The sequence below is a fragment of the Balaenoptera physalus genome (genome assembly GCF_965194825.1).
Source record: "Balaenoptera physalus genome assembly, chromosome: 12".
In the NCBI taxonomy this organism is placed as follows: domain Eukaryota; kingdom Metazoa; phylum Chordata; class Mammalia; order Artiodactyla; family Balaenopteridae; genus Balaenoptera; species Balaenoptera physalus.
In genome coordinates, this window is record NC_138897.1 from 84,718,190 (window position 1) to 84,744,265 (window position 26,076).

The 26,076-nt window shown below is 47.0% G+C and overlaps 1 protein-coding gene across 3 annotated transcripts in view; it reads left to right on the plus strand.

Annotated features, from left to right (window-relative positions):
• The window catches only part of RNFT2 (ring finger protein, transmembrane 2), a 62,364-nt gene that overhangs the window by 8,505 nt on the left and 27,783 nt on the right, over positions 1-26,076 (plus strand). For all 3 annotated transcript variants that reach the window (XM_082416846.1, XM_082416844.1, XM_082416845.1), the window contains 3 exons: positions 1,664-1,740; positions 5,138-5,238; positions 8,419-8,572. In XM_082416846.1, coding sequence (XP_082272972.1) covers positions 1,664-1,740; positions 5,138-5,238; positions 8,419-8,572 — 332 coding nt within the window. The remainder of the gene's footprint in view (positions 1-1,663; positions 1,741-5,137; positions 5,239-8,418; positions 8,573-26,076) is intronic.

A 26,076-nucleotide genomic window follows, 5' to 3' on the forward strand; every position in this document is an offset into this window, starting at 1 on the left:
TAACCTCTCTGTGCCTCAGTCCGATCATCCATAAAATGGGGGTTAAAATAGTCTATGTACTATTACAAATACTATTACATATGTATTATAGCTATACATAGACTATAATAGTATGTTACAGATACTATTTTAGTATATGAACAGCATCTGCCTTCGTGAGATTGAGTGAGGTTAAATGAGTAAACATATGTAAAGCACTGAGGACAGTGCCTGGCAGAGAGTAAGTGCTATGCAAGTGTAGATTATTATTTTTATTATATTCATTATTAATACATGTAAGATACTTAACACAGAACCCTGCACATAGCAAGTGCTCAGTAAATACTACCTGTTATTATCATTAGGAAGTAAGGTAATGATTCATGCAGTGCTTAGCCTAGCACCTGACACACACTTAACATTCAATTAATGTGGTTTCTGGTCCACTGTTGTTATTATCTGTTACGTACTGTTATTAGATCATGATGTTGCCGTGCCCTGGAGAGCTTAGGCTATTGTTTTTATCTTACGGTAGAAATTACAGTACTAATTACTATCTCATGGCTTATTACATCCCACAAGAAATATCTGGAGGAGTTTAGGCCATCGTTTGTGTCTCATTTGCCCCTTTCTGGTGGGTTCCAGCTGACTCAGATCACTCCTTCCTTTTTGGGGTGCTACCATGTCAGGCCCTCCCTTTTTATTCCTAGAAATGGAACCTGGCATGTTCTCCCTTACCCTGAATTCCAGCAAACTCACCACTAATTTTTATTCTCAAGTTTGGTCATTTTATTTCTCAGTTGGCAGGCTTTTTTGTTTGATCAAAGAGAAGAGTACAAGAAGAGATTGTGGGGTTACTGGTTTTGATTTTATATGTTTTTAATGAAGAAACACATCTTTTACAAAGTAGATCTGAAAGAATGCCTGGAACACACGTACTATTTAAAAAGTAAAAGTGAACTCCAAGTGTGGGAACTCTGCATGTCATGTGAAAGCAGAATCCTTTCCACAGGGAACAAAAAGTAGGATTCGAAAATCCCTATTTAGGGAGAATTCCAAGATGGTAGCTTGCTAAATTGTGGAATAAAATTCAGTTCTTTTTCCCTACTCTGCAAGGGTCATATTTTCCTGGTCAGCTAGGAATTCTTTCCCCTTTAACATGAAACTTCAATTTCTTATGGTGTTGTGGTCTTTTTCTACATATGCTTTTATTACAAATAACGTGCCTCAGATTCTTTTTGAAAGTAGAAATAATAATAGGCACCACTTACTAACTGGTAGAGATTGTACACTGTAAGCAGTACCCCTCCTTGAGTTAAGTACTGTTATTATTCTGTCTGTTTTACAGAGGAGGAAACTGGGGCTCAGAGAGGTGCAGTGATTAGTCCCAGCCGAGATTTGAACACAGGTCTTACCGGACTGCACAGCCGATGCTTCTAGCTGGTTCTATAAAATATGCCCACAGTGGCCTCAATCCCATCCCTAAGTCAGAGGCCTCTTCTCAGAGTGGCTTGGGGTTCCCAGTGATACACATGGCAGCCCGAATGCCCCAGAAATGGGATTTTTCTCTCTCCTCTGTGGTTAGCGTATCAACCCCGAGGGGACCAAGGATGTGTCCCTAGTAAGCCCGGGCCGGGCCTGACGAGTCTAAGTGGGTGGTCTCGGCCCCTCCTCTGTCCTGCAGGCATTGCCGTGTGCATTGGGATGGCCAGCACCTTCGCCTATGCCAACTCCACGCTCCGGGAACAGGTCTCTCTAAAGGTGAGTCACCTGGTAAATTACTCTCCTGGGGCTGCTGTAACAAATGACCACAAACTCGGTGGCTTAAAACAACACAAAGGGATTACTCACAGTTCTGTAGATTAGAAGCCTGAAGTGGGTCCCTCTAGCCTAAGTTCAACGTGTCAACAGGACTATGTTCCTTCTGAAGGGTTCAGAGGACCCTTGTGTTTTCCAGGTTCTAGAAGTCACCCACATTCGTTGGCTCATGGCCCCTTCCTCCTTCTTCGAGCCAGCAACGTTGCATCTCTGTGACCATCCCTCCATAGACACATCTCCCTCTGACTCTCCTCTTCTGTTTCCCTCTTCCACTTTTACGGACCCTTGTGATTACATTGGACCCCCCCTGGGTAATCCAGGAGACTGTCCCCCACGCAGGGTCAGCTGATTAGCAAACTTAATTCCACCTGCAACCTTTATTGCCCTTTGCCATGTAACCTAACATATTCACAGGTTGCAGGGATTAGGACAGGAACACCTTTGGGAGGCCATTCTTCTGCCGCCCACCCTGGGCAGATCCCCGGATGTGCCATCCTTCTCCCTTCCAACAGCAGCCTCTCCCCATGTGCCCCTGGCCCATCCCCCTTATCCTCCCGGCATTCAATCAGTTAGCTCACTTCCAACCCACGCTCATGGTTAAGGCCGCCCCACGGGCACTGCTGGGTGGCCCTACGGCTTCACCACCATCATCCCGAATGCCCTCTGATATCTGCCGAGCACTAACCGTGTCCAGCACGATGCTGGACCCATTACACAGCTCCTCTTGCAGATTCATCCCAGCAACCTGGGAGGGAGGCAAAATCATTCTGAACTCATTTTCCCAATGAGGGAACAATGGCCCAGAATTTCTTGGCTAAGCCATAAGTTTCTTGCCTAAGGCCACACAGCCAGCGTGAAGGGTGGCATCAGGATATGAACCCAGGCATTGAGCCCAGAGCCTGTACTCCCCCCCAGATTCAAATCCCAGCTCCTCCACCCTCCTGCAAGCCCTTGGATGGGTTACCTCGCTGATCTCAGCCTCAGGTGCCACCTCTGGAAAAGGAACTGCCACACCAACTTCATACACCCATCGAGAGGATTAAAGGAGATGGTTCATGGAAGGTGTTTAGTGCAGTGCCTGGCTCATAGGAACAACTTAATTGAGCTATTTTTAACAAGCCTATGTTTTCTGCTGCACATGTGATCCTATAATAGCCACCATCCTCTCTGACCCTGCTTTGGGGTCATCTGCTTTCTCAGAAGCCCCTAGGCGTCCATGAGGCACAGATGCCAGCTCAGTCTTTATTTGATACATGAGCACATTGAAGTCTGGAGTTGGGCATGGAGCCAGAGGTTCTTCTTGACCTTTAGTCTCATCTTCTTCATGCAGACCCCTTTCTGCTGCTATTAGAACAGCAGGTTGCTCAATGTCACAGTGGAGGCTATTGGGGCTGGCTCTTTCTCAGATGCAGTAACATCCGCACGGTGCCTTGACTTGAATTTTAGGGGCAAGGGGATGCCTGTATCCATGGACAGGCTTCTAGGGGTCTTTGAACCCTATGAAGACACAGGTGATGATTTGCCTGTCTGTGTATATTTCAGTGGAAGGGAGTCTGCATGACTCTTAGTAAGTTTAGGAATCTCACTTACTACTGGAGAAGTACCCCATTTGTCCTTCAGAGTCTGGCTTCTCGGGGCATTGCTAATTCCCTTTCTCTTCCACTTTTGGTTTGGATTTACAGGGGATTAAACCGGAATCTATTATTTATTGGCATAAAAAGGGCTGCCGAGTGGATTAATCACATTGATAAGAGCAGTTGGTTGGTTGGAGGTGGTTTCTCAGGCCGTTAACCTTGACCACTCCTGGAATAATGGGTGGATGGAGATGCATTTATTTCGTCTGCGCTATGGAAATGTGTGTTGTAACAGTGTGTTGAGCTCTGAGCTGTGTCTGGAGACAGTGGAGCATTTACCGAAACCACAGGGAAGGTTACACTGGGAAAGTTATGACCTCATCTTATTCCAGCAATGCAGCCGCCCTGGTCCAGGAAAAGACAAGCTTTTCAGCTTGTCAGCAGCACGGCGGTCTGATTATGTATCCCAGGGTACACAGGCAGGAATGCCCTGCTCTACGCCTCCTCTAGAAATTTCCTCAGGTTGCTGTCAGGCTGAGAGACTACTGAGAAACAGCCAACTGAGAAGGTTTCCCAGCTTGTCTTCCTGGGGACTAATCAGAAACAAGGCTGGAGAAAGAGAAACGGGGCTAGATTGCAAAGGGCTTTGACATCCATGTGTACGAGTTTGAATTTAATCCTATAAATGTGGCCCTATGTTGAATGGTCAGTCCAGGGCAGTAGCCCAAAGGTCCATGCCGGAAAAAGTTAGAACAGAAGTTTCCAACCTATCGATCTGAATCTACTGCTGGGTTGTAAAGTCAAAACAACAAGTCCTACCATTTAGTGAGCCTGAAATGTGAGCCTGTACCAGACTGAATGTTTACATTTATCAAGTTTACTTAATCCTTAACAAAACCTCATTTAAAAAAAATTTTTTATTTATTTATTTATTTTCGGCTGCGTTGGGTCTTCGTTGCTGCGCGCGGGCTTTCTCTAGTTGTGGCGAGCGGGGGCTACTCTTCGTTGTGGTGCGCGGGCTTCTCATTGCGGTGGCTTCTCTTGTTGTGGAGCATGGGCTCTGGAGCATGGGCTTCAGTAGTTGTGGCGCACAGGCTTAGTTGCTCCACAGCATGTGGGGTCTTCCCGGACCAGGGCTCAAACCCATGTCCCCTGCATTGGCAGGCGGATTCTTAACCACTGCGCCACCAGGGAAGTCCCAAAACCTCATTTTTTAATGAGGGCACCGGAGCTTAAAACATGTGCCCTTGAGCCAGAGTTACTTAATTTCTCTGTGCCTCAGTTCCTAACAGCAAATGTAAACTAACATTTCTTACATGCCAGGCACTGTTCTAAGCAGTTCATGTGCATTAATTCTCAGACTCTATAAGAGAGATACAATGTATACCCATTTTACAGACAAGTAAAGAGAAATGTAGAGAGTTTAAGTAATTGCCCAGGGTTGGACAACCTCCAGATAATAGACCAAGGATTTGAACCCAGGCCACCCAGCTCCAGAATCAGTTTTGCTAACCATGGTGCCCTCCTGACTCTCTGGATAGTTCTCCAAGCAGGTTCACACATTTCTGTTACCTTCTCTGTAACCATCCCTTAGGTTCCAGTGGGATGGAAAGATGCCAATGCCCTTCCTTTCACCATTAACCCTGCTTCCTCCAAACCTTTGAGAAAGGGAAAAGTTGCCCCTTGTCGGGGAACATTCTGGAATATTCTGCCAGGTGCACCTTTGGCGTTTCAGCATCCCCACAGATCTCTTGCTTTGTCTCTAGGAGAAGAGGTCGGTGCTGGTCATTTTGTGGATCTTAGCCTTTCTGGCGGGAAACACCCTGTATGTGCTCTACACGTTCAGTTCCCAGCAGCTGTATAACAGGTGAGCAGGGGAGTCTGACCCCCAGTGAGAAAGTGGGGGGCTTTGTTGGACTCGGGACCCACAGCCCCTTCATTTGAGAACAATGCAGTAGCTCTAGGTCATGTTGTAACTTTCAAATCCCACCCTGCTGTCATATACACGTGCCTAGAGCATAATTCTTTATAGAAATATAATGCAAGCCACATGTGTAATTTTGCATTTTCTAGTAGCCACATAGTGTGTGGTCGGGGAGGACTGGCCAGTAATGGTCTGTAGCACAGGGTGGAAACTCAAGCCAAGCTTTCAGATCATGTCCATCTGTTTTAAAAATGGACTTTGAGGAGTGACCCGTTTCACCACTTTCTGGGGCCACCCGAAGTTGCATGAAAGCAATTTGGGAAGTTAGTTCCAAGGCATCAACATGCATCCCACACACTGCATTAGTTGCCTGGCCCAGAAGATCAAGGTCCTGGTGGAGGGTAAAGGAGATGGAGTTTCCCAGAACCGTGGAGGAATTTCCAGCTCATGCCATTTTCTGGGCATGATCACATTCACAGGCTCAGACTTCTGTGCCCTCATCAAACCGGTGCTGAGTCAAACTGGCAGCACACAATGAGAAAGAGAGTGACCTAGGAGAAAAGCAACAGAGCTGAGCCTCCCTCCTTATTGATGTCAGTGGTCTAGACTGTGTTTGTAAATGATACCAATAGCCGTTATCCTATTTTGCCCTCCCACTCAGCTGGGTAGTGCTGTCGCTATTGTACAGGTGAGGAAACTTTGGCTTAATGAAACCCTTTCTAATAAGCCTTAGTCCCAGTAAGTAACAGAGAGTTTGAATCATCCCAGGATTTGAAGTCTGATGACCAGTGTCAGAGGTTCTTAGTCTTGCCACATACCAGCTTTGTGCCCTTTGGCAAATAGTGGAACCTCTTTGAACCTCGCCTAGTTTCTGCATTGTGAAACCGGGAGCAAGTTAATTTCTGCCTTACCCACCTGAGGGTCATTACCCACCCACAGGCTAATTATTAGAGAGGCCAAATGTTAATAATATGTGAAAAGTACTGGGCAAACTGTGAAACATTTGATATGTCATAATCATATCATAATATTATTCTTTTACGATAAATTACTTTATCTATTGGAGGTGATGGCTAATGGGGCAGAAAACTGACAATAAAATGTATCCATCCATTAAAGTTCATAGTGTACATTAGAAATAAGTGGACTTAGTGATCAATCTGCGGAAAAACACTTGGGCATCTTTCTGGCTCCAAAAGCCAAAACAGAAAAAACTCCAAGACAATGAACTCAAACCTATCTGGGTGAATTTAGCAGATTGGTGTCTCTGAGATAAAATGGAAAGTGGAGGGCAGATCTTCATTTCTTTTGCGATCAGAGATGCATAATAGAGAAGCAGGGCATGGAAGTCAACCAGCCAGCCTGGGTTATGCCCAGGGAGGGACAAGAGCAGAGACAAAAAGGGGAGCTCAGGGCTGCCAGCCTCTCCCCATATCGTAACTCGGATGCCACTCAGACTTGGAGACGAGGCATCCCACAGAGACAGGGCTCAGATGTGGAAGGACACCAAAGGTATCGTGAGAGAGTGCAAAGATAGATTATTTTCATTGATTTAGCCCTACTCTCCCTCTTCAAAGATACTTTATTCTAAATAGAAATTGACTTTTAAAAATAAAAGTACAAAAATAGACCAGTTCATTCCTAGGATGCTCTCCTCAGGGGGCCTCAGTTTGCGCCGTTTTCCACCAGCCCAGCAGAGTATGTGGGAAGTGTTTAGAAATCATTCACTCTGGGCTGTGTGCACTGTCCCCTGCTTTTTGGTGGACAGGCAGGACTCGGAGTGGCCTTTGCCTGGAGCCTCTAATCTGGCGGGAAGAAAAGCAAGGGGACCAGCACAGTTTGGATGCTGGTTCCAATCCTAGCTCCACATTCTAGCTGAGATGCCGTGGGCGGTGACTCCATGTCGAAGCACTCCAGATTCCCCAGCTCAAGATGCGATAATCATAGTGCCTACCACATAGAGCCTTTGGGAAGATGAAATGACTTGAGACATGTAAAGCATGTAGAGCAGGGCCAGCATGATGTAGAGAGCCGAGATATTATTAATACGAATAACATCATCATCCACAGAGGTGATGGAGAGCAGTGCTACTCAGCATGTGGTCTATGGATCAGTGCCCGTTCGAGAATGACTTGTTGTCTGTCCCCAGTGAGGGAAGTTACAGAAATTGAGTGTGAGGTTGACTTACCTGGTCACAGATGGGTAAAATGGGTTTACATAGTCCGAGTAGCACTGCTGTGGAATAAGGATTGAGAGCAGTAACTGTAGTCGGGACACCTGGTTTCGAATCCACCACCGTTCCATCATATTTGTAGGACCTTGTGCATGTTCATTTACCTTTCTGTGCCTCTTTTTTCTCATCTGCAAAATGGGTAGATAACAGTGCCTGCCTCGTAGAGATGTTGTTATCATTGTCACTGCTGCATGGCAGAGTCTGTAGTATACCTATTATCTCATTGAATCCCACCAGTAACACTGAGGGAGGGAACGATTCCCATTTTATTGATGAGAACACTGAGGCTTACAGAGAGAACGTTATCTGCCTAGGGTCCAATAATGGAGAGGCCTGGATCCAAACTCAAGTCTTTCTGATACTGATGCCCATATGCTTATCATGCAGTGTGACCTTGGGCGACTTAACTTCACGTCTCCAAGCTTCAGTGCCTCATTTATAAAGTGGGGATGAGCAGTGCTCACTCTGCAGGACGATGAGATACAGTGAGTAAATTGCTTAGCACAGCGTCTGCACATCAAATCCCTCCTCCCTCCTTCTCTCTCTCTCTCCCTCCTTCATGTTATTGGTCGGCCTTCCTTCCTTCCTTTTGTTTCCTCTTGTGAAGCCTGTTGTGGCCCATAAAACTGGAGGGGACCTTAACTAATGATGCTCTAGGCCAATCTCATCATTTAACTCTCAGGGGAACTGAGGCTCAGAGAGGTTAAGATACCCACCTGAGGTCACACAGCAAGTTAATAGCAGATTCAGGAACAGGGCACAGATATCTGACTCCCAGTTTAGTGCTCTTTCTACAGGTAATATTTACAAGGCTCCCAGAATGAGTAGAAGGGCCCCTAAGGGCCAGTGACCCTAAGTAAGCATCCTGACTCTCTGATTCATCCCCCAGCCTCATATTCCTGAAGCCCAACCTGGAGACGCTGGACTTCTTTGACCTGCTGTGGATCGTGGGCATCGCAGACTTTGTGCTCAAGTACATCACCATCGCCCTCAAGTGCCTTGTCGTGGCCCTGCCCAAGATCATCCTGGCTGTCAAGTCCAAGGTAGGCCCATCACGCCAATCATGCAGGGGTTTCAGGACGCCTTTTGGAGAAGGAAAGGTTGGACTTGGGCAGAGCTAATGTCAGTGCGTCAAATGAACAGAGCCTGAGCTAGTAGATCCTGTCTCCCCCCTCTCGTCATCCCTTGAAGCTGAGCATCATTCTTTATTGTCACCACCTTCTTGTCACGCCTCTGCTCTCCAAGTGCATTTCCTAAGTTTTGTTGTTCAAAGCTGGCCTTGATGCAATTTTCATCTAAATTTCACCCGAGAAAGGAAAAAAAGCACATTGACATGCCCTGGGTCCTGCTTCTCCCAGGGAAGGATGGCTCTCAGAGGTTTTTGACTCTTTGTGGCTTCTGAGGCATGTTATATAGAGGGTACCGAGGCTCAGAAGAAAAGGACTCTGTGATCCATGAGTGATGCCTCCCATGGACACAGGAAGCAGACTGGTGGCAATGATTCTTTGGAGTGTACCTTAGGGAGAGGCCTGCAGGAGGTGTTGGGATGAAGAGGTCTTGGGGGATAATCATTGTAATTCAGAGGACTGAGCAGTATGAGGAAAAGACATCACAGTTAGGTCAGAAAGCTCAGAATTTGTCCCAGGCATTGGTTGGCAGAAGAGCAGGTTGGAATTGACCATCTGTCTTGAGTGACAACTGATAAAATCACTGGCCATGTGTATAGGAAAAACACACTCCTGTGTTTCTTCTGTACACACACACACTCAATACCTCTGACACCAGATGTGTGGGTTTTCCACACATCGTGTAATTCTCTGACACTGGCTGGGTATCCTTCAGTTTAACACAGTTCTGACACTATCCACCTCCAGATACTGTCAGATCCCACAGGATAAGGGCTCAGTCCCGCAAGACTGCCCCTGTCACTTCAGATGCCAGTCACCAGCCCCAAGTTGTCACCTGTACTTCTGACCAACCGGCTACAAATCAGGGTTCCCATGAGCCCCTCCTTGGGTTCAGTGCCCCTTGGGTTCTAGATGCCCTGAACCTTTTCCTTCATAGCAGTTGTGGCAGTTTGTTGAAGGCAGGAGACGTGAATCCAGGCATGTGAGGAAGCTGGCTCCGCACTGACTGCCTGGAATAATAATGGCTCGCAGTTATTGAGCACCGACTGTGTACCTGAGACTGTACTAAGAGCACTTCATGTATGAATTACCTTATGTAGCCTCTTGCTATTCCTCTCAGGGAGGTACAGTTACTGTCATTGATGAGGAGGAGACGGAAGGTTGAGCAGGCAGACAGCTATTAAGTGGTAGAGCTGGGACTCCAGCCCAGGGCTTCAGCTTCGGGGCCCAAGCTGTACCTCAAAGTGGGTATGGGAGAAAGATAAGGAAAACAGACAGAGAATGGTTACTCATTGCCTAGTGCATTCTGGTTCTTGCTAGATTCTTTCCCATGTCTTGACTCATGTAAGGCTCTCAACACCCCTCTGAGTGAGAGTGAGATTATTATCACCTCTTTCTAGATGAAAAGCTGAGTACAGTCATCCCTCAGTATCTGCGAGGGATTGGTTCCAAGATCTTCCTCGGATACCAAAATCCGTGGATGCTCAAGTCCCTTACATTTGGTCCTCCATATCTGCGGTTCCGCATCCTCGGATTTTCTATGTGAGACTGGTTGAATCCACAGACGAGGAACCTATGGATACAGAGGGCCCACTGTATTCATTTCCTGTGGCTGCTATAATAAATAACCACATGTCTGGGGCTGAAAACAATAGAAATTTGTTCTCTCACAGTCCTGGAGGTCAGAAGTCCAAAATCAGTGTCACTGAAACGAAATCTAGGTGTCAGAGGTGTGGGGGCGGTGCTGGATGTTAGGGGAGGACCCTTCCTTGCGTCTTCCAGCTTCTGGTAGCTGGCAGCATTCCTTAGCTCATGGCGGCATCACTCCAGTCTCTGCCTCTGCGGTTCACCTGGCCTCTGCTGTGTATGACGTCTCCTTCTATCTGTCTCATATAGATACATGTGACTGCATTTGGGCCCCACCCAGACAATCCAGGATACTCTCCCCGTGCCAAGAGCCTTAACTTAATTGTGTCTTCAAATACCCTTTTTCCAGATGAGGTCACATTCACAGCTTCCAGGGATTGGGACCTGGTATCTTTGGGTGGCCATTTTTTCACTTACCCTGTACTGTGGCTGAAAGAGGGGTGAGATATTTTGTCCAAAAAACACCCAGCTGGTCAGTTATAGAATCAGAATTCACATCTTCCAACTCCCAAGGCCATGGCCACGTCAGGAGATCATCTGCCCAGCACTGAATGGATGTCGGAATTCCTGGGCCATTCCTGACCCTGCCACTTTCCAGCCACGGGGCCTTGGGTGAGTCATTACATGTGCCTGAACATGTTTCTTCCCTTAGAAAATAGAGATGTTTACAAAACCCCGTTTGAGATGCTGCAAACATAAAAAGACTTTATGTATGTGGGTGAAATGAGGGGTGGGTTGTCATTGCCTGGAGAGGAAGCAGGTGAGGCTTTGCAGCCCATCTGCCTATCCAGCATCCTTACTCTTCCTCTCACTCTCTCCTGCCCCTCTTCCCTCTGTTCCCTGTGCTTCAGCCAGATGCTTCTTCTTTCATTTCCTTCCATACACCAACTAGTCCCAATCTGACATGTGGTAGATGTTCTAACCCCATTTTCCAGATAAGAAAACTGAGGCACTGAGACTGAGTAACTAACCCTTACAGCTTCCAGAGTCAGCTATGTGCTGCCCTTCTACCTCAAAGACCCTTTTCCTTTCTTGTGTCTTAACCAACTCCCGCTCCTCCTGCAGATCACAGCCTCTTAGAAACCTCCCCTGCCCCTTCAGGTGAGGTATGGTGCCCCTACTGGGGACTCTCACAGCACCCTGTACTTCCCCTGTTCCAGCACTCACCACCCTGACTATAATTGATTGTTTAATTGTCTGCCTGCTCTGCTCGACTGTAACCTCTGTGACAGCAGGAAATGAATGCATCTGGTTTCTTTGTTGATGCATCACCAGCATCTGATATGCACTCTGAAGCATTCATTGTATGTATGCATATATGTTTGGGTGGGTAGATGGATGGGTGAATGGATGTATAGGTAGATGGATGAATTGGATGGCTAGATGGGAAAGTTGGTGGATATGTGGACAGATGGATAGTCCAGTGATTGTGTGGATAGATGGATGGGTAGATGGATGGATGGATATTTAGATAGATGATGGATGGGTACTTGGATGGATGGATGGATGGATGGATGGATGGATGGATGGATGGATGGTTGGATGGATGGGTAGATGGATATTCAGATGGCTATTTAGAAGGATGGACAGACAGGTTGGTAGATGGATGGGTGAGTGGATGAGTTGATAGTCTAGACAACTACACTAACTCTCATCACCTCCTCTTGTAACCGCAGTGAGAGCTTAGACTCCATTGTCAGCTCAGCTCAAACCTCTCGTATATGGTAGGTGTCCAGACACCTCTGTCATGAAGACACCAAAATCTACAAGGCAAAGTAGTACTCACTTCCCTGTGCTAGAAAGGAACATGCAGCAAACCTTCAAAGAAATGCAGCAACCAGACCAATAGTAATAAATGCAAGTAAACGTTGCTGAACAATTACCAGGAGTCAGGCAGTGTGTTAAGCACTGCCATTTGTTCAAGAAATAGTTGCTAAATGCCAGCGGTGTGCCAGGCACTGTTCTAGGCACAGGGATACATCAGTATCAAAGTACAAAGTAGACAAAAATCCACATACTCATGGAGTTTATAGTCTACTGAAGACATCGTCTTGTTTAATCTTAGCAATCCTGGGATGTGGATACTGTTGATATCTCTCTGCACAGAGCAGAAACTGAGTTAAATAACCTGCCAGAGATTGCAAACCTCAGAGTAACAACGCTGATGGCGATAGGAACAGCTAATGTGGAGTCAGCCCTTCATGTGGGCCAGGCCCTGCTCTAACCCTTTTCCCTCTGACATCTGTCTCACAAGGCAAGTGCTGTTGTTTTGTGGGTTTTTTAAAAATTGAGGTAAAATTCACATAACGTAAAATTAACCAGCCATCATTTTCTTTTCTTTTCTTTTCTTTTCTTTTCTTTTTATAAATTAGAGAGAACTGACATTTATTTATTTGTTTGTTTATTTTGGCTTCGGTGGTCTTCAAGAACTGACATTTATTTATTTATTTGTCTGTCTGTTTATTTATTTAGGCTGTGCTGGGTCTTCATTGTGGCCTGTGCGCTTCTCTAGTTGGCAACGGGCTTAGTTGCGGTATGTGGGATCTTAGTTCCCTGACCAGGGGTCGAACCCAGACCTCCGGCATTGGGAGCGTGGAGTCTTCCACCGGACCACCAGGGAAGTCCCAGCAATCATTTTAAAGTATACAATTCAGTGCCATTCAGTACATTTACGGTGCTGTGCAACCATCACATTTATCTAGTCCTAAGAGATTTTCATCACCCCAAAAGGAAACCCCGTACCCATTCAGTCACTCCCCCTTCCCTCTGGCCACCACCAATCTGCTTTCTACCTCTATGGATTTACCTATTCTGGGCATTTCATATAAATGGAGTCATACATTATGTGACCTTTTGTGTCTGGCTTATTTCACTTAGCTTGAAATATTTTCAAGATTTATCCACATTGTAGCAGAAATCAGCACTTCATTCCATTTTAATGGCTGAATAATATTCCATTGTGTGGATAGACCACCCTTTGTTTATCCATTCATCCATTGATGGACATTTGGATTGCTTCCACTTTTTAGCTATTGGGAATAGCAGTGCTTTGAACATTTGTGTAGAAGTATCTGTTTGAACACAGTTTTTCTGGGTAAATACTTAGGAGTGGAATGGCTGGGTCATATGGTAATTCTATGTTTAACTTTTTGAGGAACCACCAAACTGTTTCCCACAGCAGCTACACCATTTTACACTCCCAGCAGTTGCTGGTTTTATCCCTGTTTTCCAGAGGAAAACACAAACGCAGTGAGAGGTTAAGAAGTAGCCCAAGGTCACACAGTGTATAAGTGGCTGAGTGGGGATTTGAACTCAGGCAGTCTGATTCCAGAACCCCTGCTCTGGGAGGGAGTTACTAGACCACACTCCCTCCCATGGAAGTTCTCTGGATTTGCTCGGAAAATTCCTCAGAGTTGACTGAGGAGCGATGTCCCCGTACACCATCTCTATAAAATTCCCCCAAGTTCAGGCAATGGCTACCTCACTTCCTTCCCCTTCGACGGGCACCGCTGGGGGCCAGGGGGCGGGGATGGGAGGTGGCACCCCTTCCCTGCACCTCCGAGGTGTGGGCGACAGTTATTAATGCCTCCCTGGCAACTGTCCAGCTCCCTTTTTCTGATTATTATTATTTTATTCGGCGAGATTAATGTGCCAGGTCAGAGCATAATCCAGCCTGTAAAAAGTGATGTGAATAGTCTCCTCAAGATAAATTGCAGGCTTGGAAAAGGTTCACAGCCTTTCCTTGCCTGTCTGAGTGCTCTCCCAAATCCTCATCAATCCTTGTCTGGGCAGAAGAAAAGGACGGGTCTTCATTTGCAGCTGGTGGGGGGAGGGGGGAGAGGAGCACATCTGTCAGGGACCCCTAATGGCTCACAGCACAGATGCTCTTTCCTGCGCCTCCACACCGTCCACTGAGAGGGTGGGTTGGTTTTTAATATTATAATTATATTGGAAGGGCTTCTGGTATTTGGGTTTGCTTGATGGCCCCACGGTCCCTGATGTGTGAGGCTGGGTGAGCCACTGATTCCCACGTGCCTCTGGACACCAGAGGGTCTGTCCGGGATCTTCTCATACCTGGGCCTCCCAGGACAGCCATGCTCATTGGCCGGCCAAGAAGGGGGGTGGGTTAACAATGACGGCCACCGATCTATAACCTCAGCCCCAAACCATCACACTGGCCGGGTGTCTAGAGCAGCCACTTGTCATCATAAATCCAGATAACTTATACAGTTCATACATCTTGGCCCTGCCTGATCAGGCTCCTACCCACTTCTCCGACCTCATCACCCAGGACCTTGTCCTCTCCCTTGGCTCACCCTGGACCAGCCAGCACCTTCCTTCTCAGGCCCTTCGCACTTACCGCTCCCTCCGCCTGGGGAGGTTTTTCTCTATGTTCCCACGGCTGTCCGCTTCCCATCATTCAAGTGTCACTTCCTCTGAGACTCTGTCGCCTCCCTGACCACCCTGTTCAGAGTGGTGGTCCCCAGTTTGCATTACCCCATCACCATTTTATTTCCCTCCTCGCGTGTGCCAGTATCAGAAATGATTGGATTGTCTTGTGTTTATTTTCTGTCCCCACTATTCAAGTACAGACTCATGAGAACAAGGACCATTAGGTCTGTCTTGACACATGGATATTATGGGCTGAATGAAGAGCCTCGTGTTAATTTCCTGTTAGGGGGTTAAAACTAGGCCTGCTGCTACCCCACCACGTAGAGTTCTTCTCAGCCACATCCCCTTTCTCTCCTCAATCCAATGGACATTATTTGGGACTTATTTGCTTACAAAGGCAATGCTAGGCCCTGAGAATATAAAAACGAGTAAGACGCCCTCCTCACCTTCGTGTACTCCCTGATTCTCTGCGAGTGAAACTTTTGTTTTAACCTAACCCGAACCTAGTTAAGAAAGCAAATTTTCTTGTCCTGGAAAATTTTCTTGACACTCCAACTCCTAGTATTAATAGTAGTAATAATTTAAAACTTGACTTGTCCACATTGTTCCTTCCTTTTGTTAAAATGAAATCCTCTTGGCTTAAGATTCTAGAAATGCACTGTCCAGTATGACAGCCACAAGCCACAGGTGACTATTTACATTTAAATTAATTAAATTTAAAATTCAGTCTCTCAGTTGCACTGCTCGATAGCCACAGTGTTGAGCAAAGCAGATGTAGAACATTCCAGTGGACAGCATTGTTCTAGAACATTCTTAGGGCAGGGTTCATTCAACCTCTCACTAGCACAGGTAGCAGGCAGCTGCCATTCTGCCCATTTTTCAGATGGAGAAATATAAAAGCAGGTACTTCTCTAAAAACTCTCAGTAGCGGGTGTGTCATGAGTAAACACTGCACAGCAGGAAGAAAACTGGCCTTGAGTCAGCAAAACTGGGTTCAAATTCTGGTTCTTGGACTTACTACCTATGTGACCTTGGACGGGTGACCTCACTCTTTGGAGCCCTCGGCTTCCTCATCTCTTAAATGGTTGTTTTTATCCCATTAAGGTTATCAGAAGGTAGAAAGCCGGGTATCCAGTTGCTGGGTGGATACTAGGACTAGCTGTATCAGAAACAAGGAAACGTTTAGCTGACCTGTTTCTCCAAAAAACACAGCATGTGACCCACTTCCTGTCTTTTCCCATAAGAACGGGAAGGAGGAAGCCCTTCCCATGTCTGAAATCATCTTAACTGACCCCTAGTGCGGCCTGCACAGCGAGCCCCTGGATGAGAGGTTTCCACAGGATGCAATTCCACGAGCTCTCAGCCCCCGTGGTTCGTCTCTTAAGTACAGGGGAAGGCAGACAAGAGCAAGGAAGGTGGTTTTCTTGGATGTGAAGCCAAGAGGATTCATGAGGCTTTTTGTGCCATTAAAATCCCTCTCTTTTCTGGGCCCTGAACCCAGCACTTTTGCTCTCAAAGTGGTTTCCCATTGATTGAGTCATGTTCTCTCCTGGGGGTCAGTCATTCCTCTCTCTCTCCCCTCCCCTCCTGAGCAGATGCAGGTCTCCACCAGGGCAGGTCTGAGTTTGCTAGGTCTCAGCTGTGGTTCTCACAGTACGTCATTCTGTGTATAAAAGTGCAGAACTTCTGGAAGAGCCAGTTGTACTTGCTGCAGCTTCCCACACAGCAGGGCTAGAAGGGGTTAAAGCAGTGGTTCCCAACTAGGGGGACATTTTTGATTGTCATCATGGGATGGGGGGTGGTACTGGTATTTAGTGGGTAGAGACCAGTGATGCCGCTAAACATGCTACAGTGCACAGGACAGCCCCCTGAGACCCAGAATTATCCAGTCCCAGATGTCAGTAGTGCCAAGGTTGAGAAACCCTGGATTAAATGTTTGTTTTATGGGCTGAACTGTGTCCCCCACAAAAATTCATATGTTGAAGGCCTAACCCCATAGTGCATCAGAATGCGGCTGTATTTGGAGAAAGACTCTTTAAACAGGTAATTAAGTTAAAGTGAAGTCATTAGGGTGGGACCTAATCTAATATGACTGGTGTCCTTATAAAAAGAAAATTAGGACACAGTCACACCACACAGGGAAGACCACGTAAAGACACAGGGAGATGACAGTCATCTGTAAGCCAAGGAGAGAGGCGTGGAGCAGATATTTCCCTTACAGCTCCCAGAAGGGACTTACACCCTGTTCTCAGACTGCTAGTCTCCAGAACTGTAAGAAAATTAATTTCTGTTGTATAAGTCCCCCAGTCTATGGTACTTTGTTATGGCAGCCCTAGCAAATAAATATACCTACAAACCAGTTTACCTACAGTACTGGGCCCTTTTGAGAGTGTTTTTTCACCTATTCATATGTCTCCCAAGTATTCCCCATTCCTCTCATTATTGAGGATACTTCATTTTTTTAATGCGTTATACAATCACAGGGTTCAGAAGTCAAAACACCAAAAACAATATATGGTGAAAAGTCTCCTTCCCTGTCCTGGCCCCAGACACCCATTTCCCCCCCTGGGAAATAATCATATCATCCTTGAATCTTTTCATAGCTACCATGCACATATACAAGCAGACCCATGTATATGTTCTGCCTACTCATCTTTATATAATCAAACAGTAATATTCTATACACAGCTCCCACCTTGCTTTTTTTTTTAACTTAACCATCTATGTTGGAGATTGTTGCAGACAAATACATATGTAAAACACAGCGTAACAGTAAAAAGCCAGACTGCCTGGGTTCAACTCCTGTTTGAGAAACCCTTTGCCATTTAGCAGCTGTGTCACCCTGCAGGTTCCTTCACCTCTGCGGGCTTTCACTTCCTCGTCTATAAAATGAGATCACAATAGTACGGCCCCGTGTTAGTTTTCAATTGCTGCCTATCAAATTACCACCAACTCAGTGGCTGAAAAACACACCCGTTTATTAGTTCACAGTTCTGTAGGTCAAAAGCCAGGTGGGCTTGCCCGTGTTCTCTGTGTAGGGTCACATAAGGTCAAAATCAAAGTGTCAGCTAGGCTGGGCTCCTGTTGGAGGTTCTTGAGGAGAACTGACTTTCAGGCTTATTCAGGTTGTTGGCAGAATTCAGTTCTGTGTGGTTGTAGGACTGAGATCCCCGTTTTCTTGCTGGCTGTTGGCCAGGGGTCACTGTCACCTCCCAGAAACCACATTCTGGTCTGTTCACGTGGCCTCCTCTATCTTCAAGCCAGAATGTGCTTCACATCTCCCTGACTTCCCCTTCTGCTTTTAAAGGGCTCATGTGATTAGATTAGACCCATAAGATATTCACCCTCTTAGACCCTGATTAACCTCACTGAGCCTCAGAATCCCCATCTTTAAAATGGGAATATTAGGACTTAACAACATTGTTGTGAGGATTAAGATAACACAAGTCAAATGATGACTGGTTCGTTATTTTTTTTTTTAAGTATAATTGATTTACAGTATTGTGTTAGTTTCAGGTGTACAGCAAAGTGATTTGGTTATACATATACATGTATATATCCATTTTTCATTCTTTTCCATTATAGTTTATTACAAGAAATTGAAGGTAGTTCCCTGTGCTATGCAGTAAATCCTTGTTGTTTATTAGTTACTGTTATTCTAAAGAAAGTAGAGAGCATTTGCAGTTATCCACTTATAGTTCAAGGCGAGCAAGAAAGTCAGAATCTAACCAAAATCAGATGGAAGAAAATACCATTTACTAAACTGTGATTCTGGGGCCTTGGGGAGATGTTGATAGGCATTTTGTTAAAAGGTGTTCCATGGTCGAGGACTTTGGGAAATGCTTTAAACTTTATCCTCCACTTGCACACAGTAGAGGCTCTGAGAAGTCCTGCAGCCAAGAAAATTGTTTCACTTTGTTTTCCCTGACGTTTTCTCAACTTATTAACCGTGGAACCTTGTATTAAGGAGCACAATATGCTGCAGAACCTAGTTCAGAGATAGACTACAACTTATGGACCCAGTGCTTGTTTTTATAAATAAAGATTTATTGGAACATAGTCATGCTCATTCATGTATTGTCTGTGGCTGCTTTCATGCTACAATGGCAGGGTTGAGTAGTGGTGACAATCTCTGTGGCCCACAAAGCCTAATATATTTACCTTCTGGCCCTTTAAGAAAAATTTTGCTAACCCTGGTCAGGAGTTTGAATTCATTTGCATTCCTAATTCCTTCTAGTTTGGCCTTTGCAGGAAAGTTTTGTCTGAGTGGGGGACTCAGTATTCTGCAGCACACAGATACTTTGGGAAATAGAAGACCCCAAGGAGTGAAATGTGGCCAGGAGTCTGTGCTGGAAGCCATCAAAAGTGAATTTGGCCAACTTAACTCTTTGAAATCACGAGGCTAATTTTAGTTTTACCCCAAGGCATCAGATGTTCACACTCAACCCTAGGATTTGTTCTTTGTTTGCTCTGCTTGACGTTTGTAGCCCAGGTGCCCACTAATCCCTAGAGCAGCGCTGAATCCAGAGATGGCAAACACCCTAGGAGCTACCATTTGCCAACCTGTGCTTGTGTCAGGAATCACTAAACAATCATGACCCTGCTTTACCCAGATTCAGCTTTCTCAGTGCAGCAATCCAGACAGCCTCTACCAATCAATGTCAGCACAAAAGATGAAGCCTAAGCCTTTACCTTCAGTTCTTCCTTGTTGAAGAAAGTGGAACATTCTGACCTCTGCAGAGCTCTGTGGCTTCTCAGCTGTTTGGATGAGGCCCACCAAGATGATTGAGGAGAATCTTCTTTACTTAAAGTCAGCTGATTGTAGATGTTTCTCAGACTTACAAAATACCTTCACAGCAACACCTAGATCAGTGTTTGATTGCATAACTAGATACCATAGCCTAAATTGAAACATAAAACTAACCACCACAATCCCCCATAAAACAAGATATAGACTTTGGGACTGAGGCCAATGCTTTATTGTGTCAAGGAATTATCCATAAAGTCCAGTTTATTAAAATTTTGAAAGTAAAAAATGATTGTTGAATTTTATCAAAAATCATTTGATTTTTCTCCTTAGATCTGTTAACATGAAGAATGGCATTAGTAGATTTCCTATTAAGCCCTGTATTCTTAGAACAAACCCCACGTGGTCATAATATATTATCTTTTTTATATGCTTCTGGATTCTGCATGCTACTATTTTACGTGGGGTTTTTGCATCAGCTGTCATTAGTGTTCCTCTCCCTTCATTGGTGAGCATTTCCAATTTCTGGAAATTGCTCCTGTCACTTTCACTTACATCTCATTGGCCACCACTCAGGCACAATCACTGCATGGGAGCTGGGGAGCATCTTCTTGCAGCTGGGTGCCAGTAGACTTAAGCAAAAATCAGGATTCTTATTTTGAAGGAGGAAGGGAAGAATGGACCTTGGGAGGCACCAGCACTCTCTGTCCCAGGATGATTATTCCTGGTTTGTAGATGAGGAACCCGAGACTCAGCAAGGTGTGTTCACTTACCCAGGGTCACACAGCAGGTCTGTGGGGCAGAGCTATGGCTTATGGCTAGGTCTTCAGATGCCAAGGGAGATGCCCCCAGGGACCAACAGTAATAACATAATCAATATTCTATGATAATAAGATATAGCAGTAACAAATAACCAGTGTGCTTAGTGCTGTTCTAAATGCTTCATAGACATGAACTAATTTAATCATCACAACAACCCTATGAGGTAGATATTTATTACTCCCAATTTGCAGATGTGGAAACGGAGGCACAGAGAGGGTAAGTGACTTGCCAAGGGCACATAGCTGATAAGTGGCAGGGCTAGGATTTGAACTCAGGCAGTCTAGTTCCAGAACCCCCACTCTTAACCGCTCCCCAGTCCTCTCCTCTCTGCCCATCTTTCCCCACCCCTGCCCTCCTGACTCACTTACCCCAGCACGCATGGCCGCAGCAGCCTTGCTTTGTGCAGCTGAGGGACAGCCAGAATCGCTCCCCACCGTCCAGGTGCCAGAGTCCCCCCTCTCCCAGCCCCTCTGGTCCATAATCTCCTCCCTCAGCCAGCCTGACCCCCCTTCTGTCTCAGAGGCCTGCGTATCATTTTTTGTTCTTGTCTTGTTTGTTTCCCTTCCCTCCGTTCCCTGGGAGACTCTCAAGGGCTACATTCTGCCTCCAAGGGACACAGTAGGGACAGGGCCCAAGCGGGCACCCAGGATTTCCCGCACCCCAGCCTCCGCCCCTGAGAGGGAGGGGGGTCTTGTGCGTTATTTATTTATCTGTCTAGCCCTGCTCGGCTCCACACCCCCCAAGCTGGTGCTCCCCACTGGGGAAGATGAAAAACGGCTTTCAGACAGTGGGGGACAAGGCTTGTCGCATGGCCCCCGCCGTTTAATTTCCTTTAATTCATTTTCTATTGAACCAAATGATACTGTCTGTTTTTAATGGCAAACACTCAACATGGAGGAGGGGCGGCCAGGCCTCCTCCTGGGGAAATTAGGAACACAGCTGCTATTTAAACTCTCCTCCACCTGCCCCCTAGCACTGGGCCTTTGGAAATCACTTTCCAGGTTGAAAGATGATACCTTTCACCAGCTCAGATGGTCACTGTGTATGTAGGGAGGTGGTGCAGGGAGCTGGTGCGGCTCCCCCAGCTGTAGTCAACCTGTCTTAGGGTGGCCGGCCCACCCCAAGGCCCACGCTTCTCTGGGAATAACTGGATACTTGGGAACAGGGCTGGGGCCGAGGCTGTTGGCGCCTCTACTGCCCGGCCCGCCACTGGAAATTTGGGGCAGGCACCTGGCCCGAGCAGGACCCATCCAGTGCCCTCTCCCAGGGAAAGAGGAACACAGAGGTTGGGTACATTCATTCATTCAACACTTGGGAGCAGTGTCATGCGTCAGTCTGTGTTTTAACCAGATCCCCAGGTAATTCGTGTGCGTGGGAAAGTTGGAAAAACACCGGTCAAGAAGAGAGGTTTTTCCACTTTGGCTGTGAGGTGGCCTGGTGATCCCGCACTCCCTTGAAGCCTGAGAGAACCCAGAATCCTTCCAGAGTCCCTTTTGGTTTTGGTGGGTCAGAGTCAGTTTCAGTTCCTTGCAGGCAGAGAGAACTTTAACATATACACCAGTTCCCTTGGCAGAGGCTGGAGGGATTCAGAGGCTTTGGCCTGCTTGTGGCTTTGGCAGGGGCCAAACCACCATGATTAATGCCCAGTTTGGACATTCCAGAGGCCCCCCCCGCAATCCCTCAGAGGCTGGGCTATACTCCTGCCCTCTTGTTCACAGACTGTTAGACCCAGGAAGACCTTCTTATTCTGCACATGAGGAAACCAAGGCCCAAAAGTTTACTGCTTCCAGATCACATGATTTACCCTCTCATATATTCATTCTACAAATATTTATTAGACATCAACAGAGTGCCAGGCGCCCTGCCAGGCACGGGAGCTACCCAGACCTGGCACTTTCAGCCTCAAAGCTCACAGTCTGATGCGGTGATAGGCAGGGAAGCAGAGCCCTCTTGGAAAACAGAGATGGTACCTAAACCAGCCCCCAGCAAAGTCTTTTTTGACAAGGTGACCTTGGAACTGAGTTTTAAAGGATGGGTAGTAGTTAGCCAGGCAAAACCAAACCAAAAGGGCAGGCCAGGGAGAGGGGACAGCCAGAGCCACAGTACCAAAGTGGAAAGCAGTTTGGCGTATGCATTTTTCCAGATAACTGTTGAATATCTCCTCCCTACCAGACTCTAAGCTCCAGGAGGGCAGGGGTGACGTCTGCCACGCTCGTGATTAGGCGACGTGTGGTAGGTGTGCAGTGACTCTCAAATGAACAGATGAGTGATGTGAATGGCTGGTGTGAATGTGCATTCAGGGCGAGCAGGGAGGCCCTGATGCCTGGCTCTCAGGCCCACCATGTACCTTTCTACACCACATTATGGCTGTGCAGTAGCAGCCCCTTCTCTGGGGTGCTGCGGGGATTAATTAGCCAGCTAAGTGGTGATTATTTTGCTCTTCTCCAGCTAAATGATTAGGGAAGCAGCCAGACTCCCTGAGGTGGCCTCGGAGGCGTCCCCTTCACCTCCTCCCTCGCTCCGGGTGGGGGCCTGGAGTTGCGCTGGGGGGCCGCCGCTCTGCTGGTTTTCTGGGGTTGGCTTCCACTGCTGTGGGTAGGGTTGCCCTGCTCTCACATCTCCTCCAGGTACCCCAGGGGCAAGAAAGGGGGTTAGAGCTGAGATTTGGTCCGAGGAGCCCACCACTTACACTTCTCAACTTACAGCTTGTCCAGAAATATTCCAGAGTCATTTGGAAAGACCTTGGGCTCTGGAGGGAGGAGGATCCCAGTTTGAACCCTAGTTCTGCCATTTCCATCAGTATCACCTCTGGCCAGTCACCTCCCTGCTCCGTGCCTGAGTTTCCCCATCTGTAAAAGAGATAATGCTGTTTCCCTCAAGATTTTAGGGGAGATTTGAGATAAGCTAAAAAATAAATTGAGACAACGCAGGTGGAGGTGCTTTCAGCAACTCCCGACACGTAGTAGGTGCTCAATACGTGTGTATATGTTTCTCTTTTTGTGCGTTCTCCCCCGTGGCACCCGCGGGTCAGGACTCTGCTGGAGCTTAGAGATTGGAGGTAAACACCAGGCCTACTGCTCAGCGGCTGAGAGCCCACTAAGGCTTGACGGACCCCTGCCTCTTCTCCTCGGGGCTTAGGAGTGCCAAGGTCAGACCTTGAATGGGCCAAAGAAGGAAAGAAATATTACACTTCCTACCCTGGGTCTTGGAACAGCCTGGCTTTGAATCTGGCTTTGCCACTAGCTGTGTATCCTCAGGGCTTTGAGCTTGCACTGCCTCCTCTGTGTATGGGGCTAATAGATGATATTACCCATGTCAAAGAGGAGCCCAGTGAGGAGAGAATGAGCTCATGGATTTAGAAGGCTTAGCACAGAATTTTCAGTGCCTGCAAAATCTTTGCTGTGAGGATAAGACCTGGTCCTGCCTTCAAGGGGCCGACAGAGAGGGGGAGGGAGATACACACAAAAGAACAAGGACAGGGCAGAGGGAGAGGAACCCGGATCACGGAGACTTATTCTCTGCCGTGTCCTTGTTCAAGGTCCCTGGCACATCTCGCCCCTACATAAATACATGCTGAGTGATGGCAGCAGGGGCAGCGGGATGGCTGAGGAGGGGAGGGGCGAGAGCTCTGTTCCTTGGTGAACTTGACCGGGTGGCTGCAGGCCTCTGGGGCTCGGTATTACCCAGAGCAGACTTGTCCCCACGCTAGGTGAGGCGGAGGCTTCTCTGCAGCCAGCTTCTGTGTCCAGGGCTGTTCTTATTTTCAAGAGGGGGAACCATCATCATCCCCACGGTTTCAGCGCACTCTCAGTAACCTAGAAGCCGACCAAGGAGTCCTTTTCAACACCTGCCTGTTCCTTGCCTCTCTCTCCAGCCTGACATCCCATCCGTCACTTGCCAGATGTTTTGAACTTCTCTTGGTCCCTCCCCCCACCCCCATCATTGCTCCTGTCTCTCACCTCCAGGCCTTTGCAGTGGCTGTTCCCTCTGCTGGGAGAACTGTCTCCCTGCCCCCAGGTGGGGCTGGACCACTCACCTTTGTGCTCCCACGTATTCATCGTGTGCCGTTGTGACTGCTGGCTTGTCTCCCCAACAAGACTGCAAGCTTCGTGAGACCAGAGACCAGGTCTCCCGTATGTTTCACTTTATCCCTAGCATGGTGTCTGGCATGTAGTAGGCACTCAAAAACACAGACATTGAACTAAGTAATTAGTTAATGAGAACGCTGCAAAGGCAAACTGAGTGTGCAGTGAGTTGAGTGGGTCTCCTGGACTTGGAATCAAACGAGCAGGCTCCATCTCGGCTGCTCCACTTATTAGCCATGGGACCCTGGGTGAGTCAGTGGACGTCTCTGAGCCTCAGTTTCCTCATCTGTAAAATGAGGATGGTAATCATACTGATGTGAAGGGTAAACAAGATTACGCCTATGAATGAAGCCGTCTAATCACTGCAGCTCAGTAATTTACTATTTATTATCACAATATACTATTTACTGAAAATACAAGGTAAGCAGAGGAAAGGGGGCCCTGGAAGGCGTGACACCACCCCTACCCCTGTTATTACCTAGGAATAAATGAGGATAAGAATTGTCATTGCAGAAGCCAATCACAGCACACGTACTACGTGCCAAGCACCATCCTAGTCTCTTTACATCCATCCATCCACCCATTCATTCATTGAACCAGTATTTTGTTGAGCACCTACTCTGTGCCAGGCCCTATACCAGGTCCTAGGTATATAGCAGTGAATAAACACAGTATCTGCTTTCAAGGGACTTACGTAAACAAAAGGCTGAAATAAATAAGCAATATATCGGGTAGAGAAAAGTAAAACAAGGAGTGTCGTGGTGGCGGATGCTCTTTTAGATAGGGTAGCTAGGGAGGCCTCACTGGGAAGGTGACATTCGTGCAAAGACTTGAAAGAAGCAAGAGAATATGCCATGCAGATATCTGAGGAAGGGTATTCTAGGCAAGGGAAATAGCATGTGCAAAAGCCCTGAGGTGGAAGAATGCTTAGCAAGTTCGAGGAGCAGCAAGTCGGTACGGGTGGAGCAGAATGCAGGTCAGGACCGGATTCATGGGTGTGCAACCTGTGCAGAAGGGCCCTACACTTGTTTTGATGATCTGCTGTCACCGTCTTGAAATTCTAAACTTTTTTTTAAACAAGAGGCCCTGCATTTTCATTTTCCACCGAGCATTGCAAATTAGGTAGCCAGTCCTGGTCATAGGAGATACAGTCAGAGAGGCGGTAGGGGACCACAGCACCAGACGCCACTCCCAGCCCCAAGCGTGATTTCTGGCCTCCTCCCATCCTGCCCTAGAGCCAGCCCTTCAGGGAGAGGCCTTAAACTAAGATTCTCTGACCATTTGGTCCTGACACTATCCTCATGACAGTGGGAACTAATACAGGGTGTATTAGTTTCCTCTTGCTACTGTAACAATTACCACAAACTCAGTGGCTTAAAACAACACAATTTATTCTCTTACAGTTCTGGAGGTTAGAAGTCCAAACTCAGTCTCATGGGGCTAAAGTCAAAGTGTCAGTAGGGCTGGTTACGTCTGGAGGCTCTAGGGGAGAATCTGTTCCTTTGCCTCTTCCAGCTTCTGGAAGCTGCCTGTGATCCTTGGCTTGTGGCCCCTTCCTCTGTCTTCAGAGAACATCTCTCCAACCTCTGCTTCCTTCACTCTGACCCTCCATCCTCCCAGATAAGGACCTTTGTAATGGCATTGCCCCCACCCCACCCCTGATAATCCCAGATAACCTCCCCTTCTCAAAACCCTTAAAACTTAATCACATCTGCACATGCACAAAA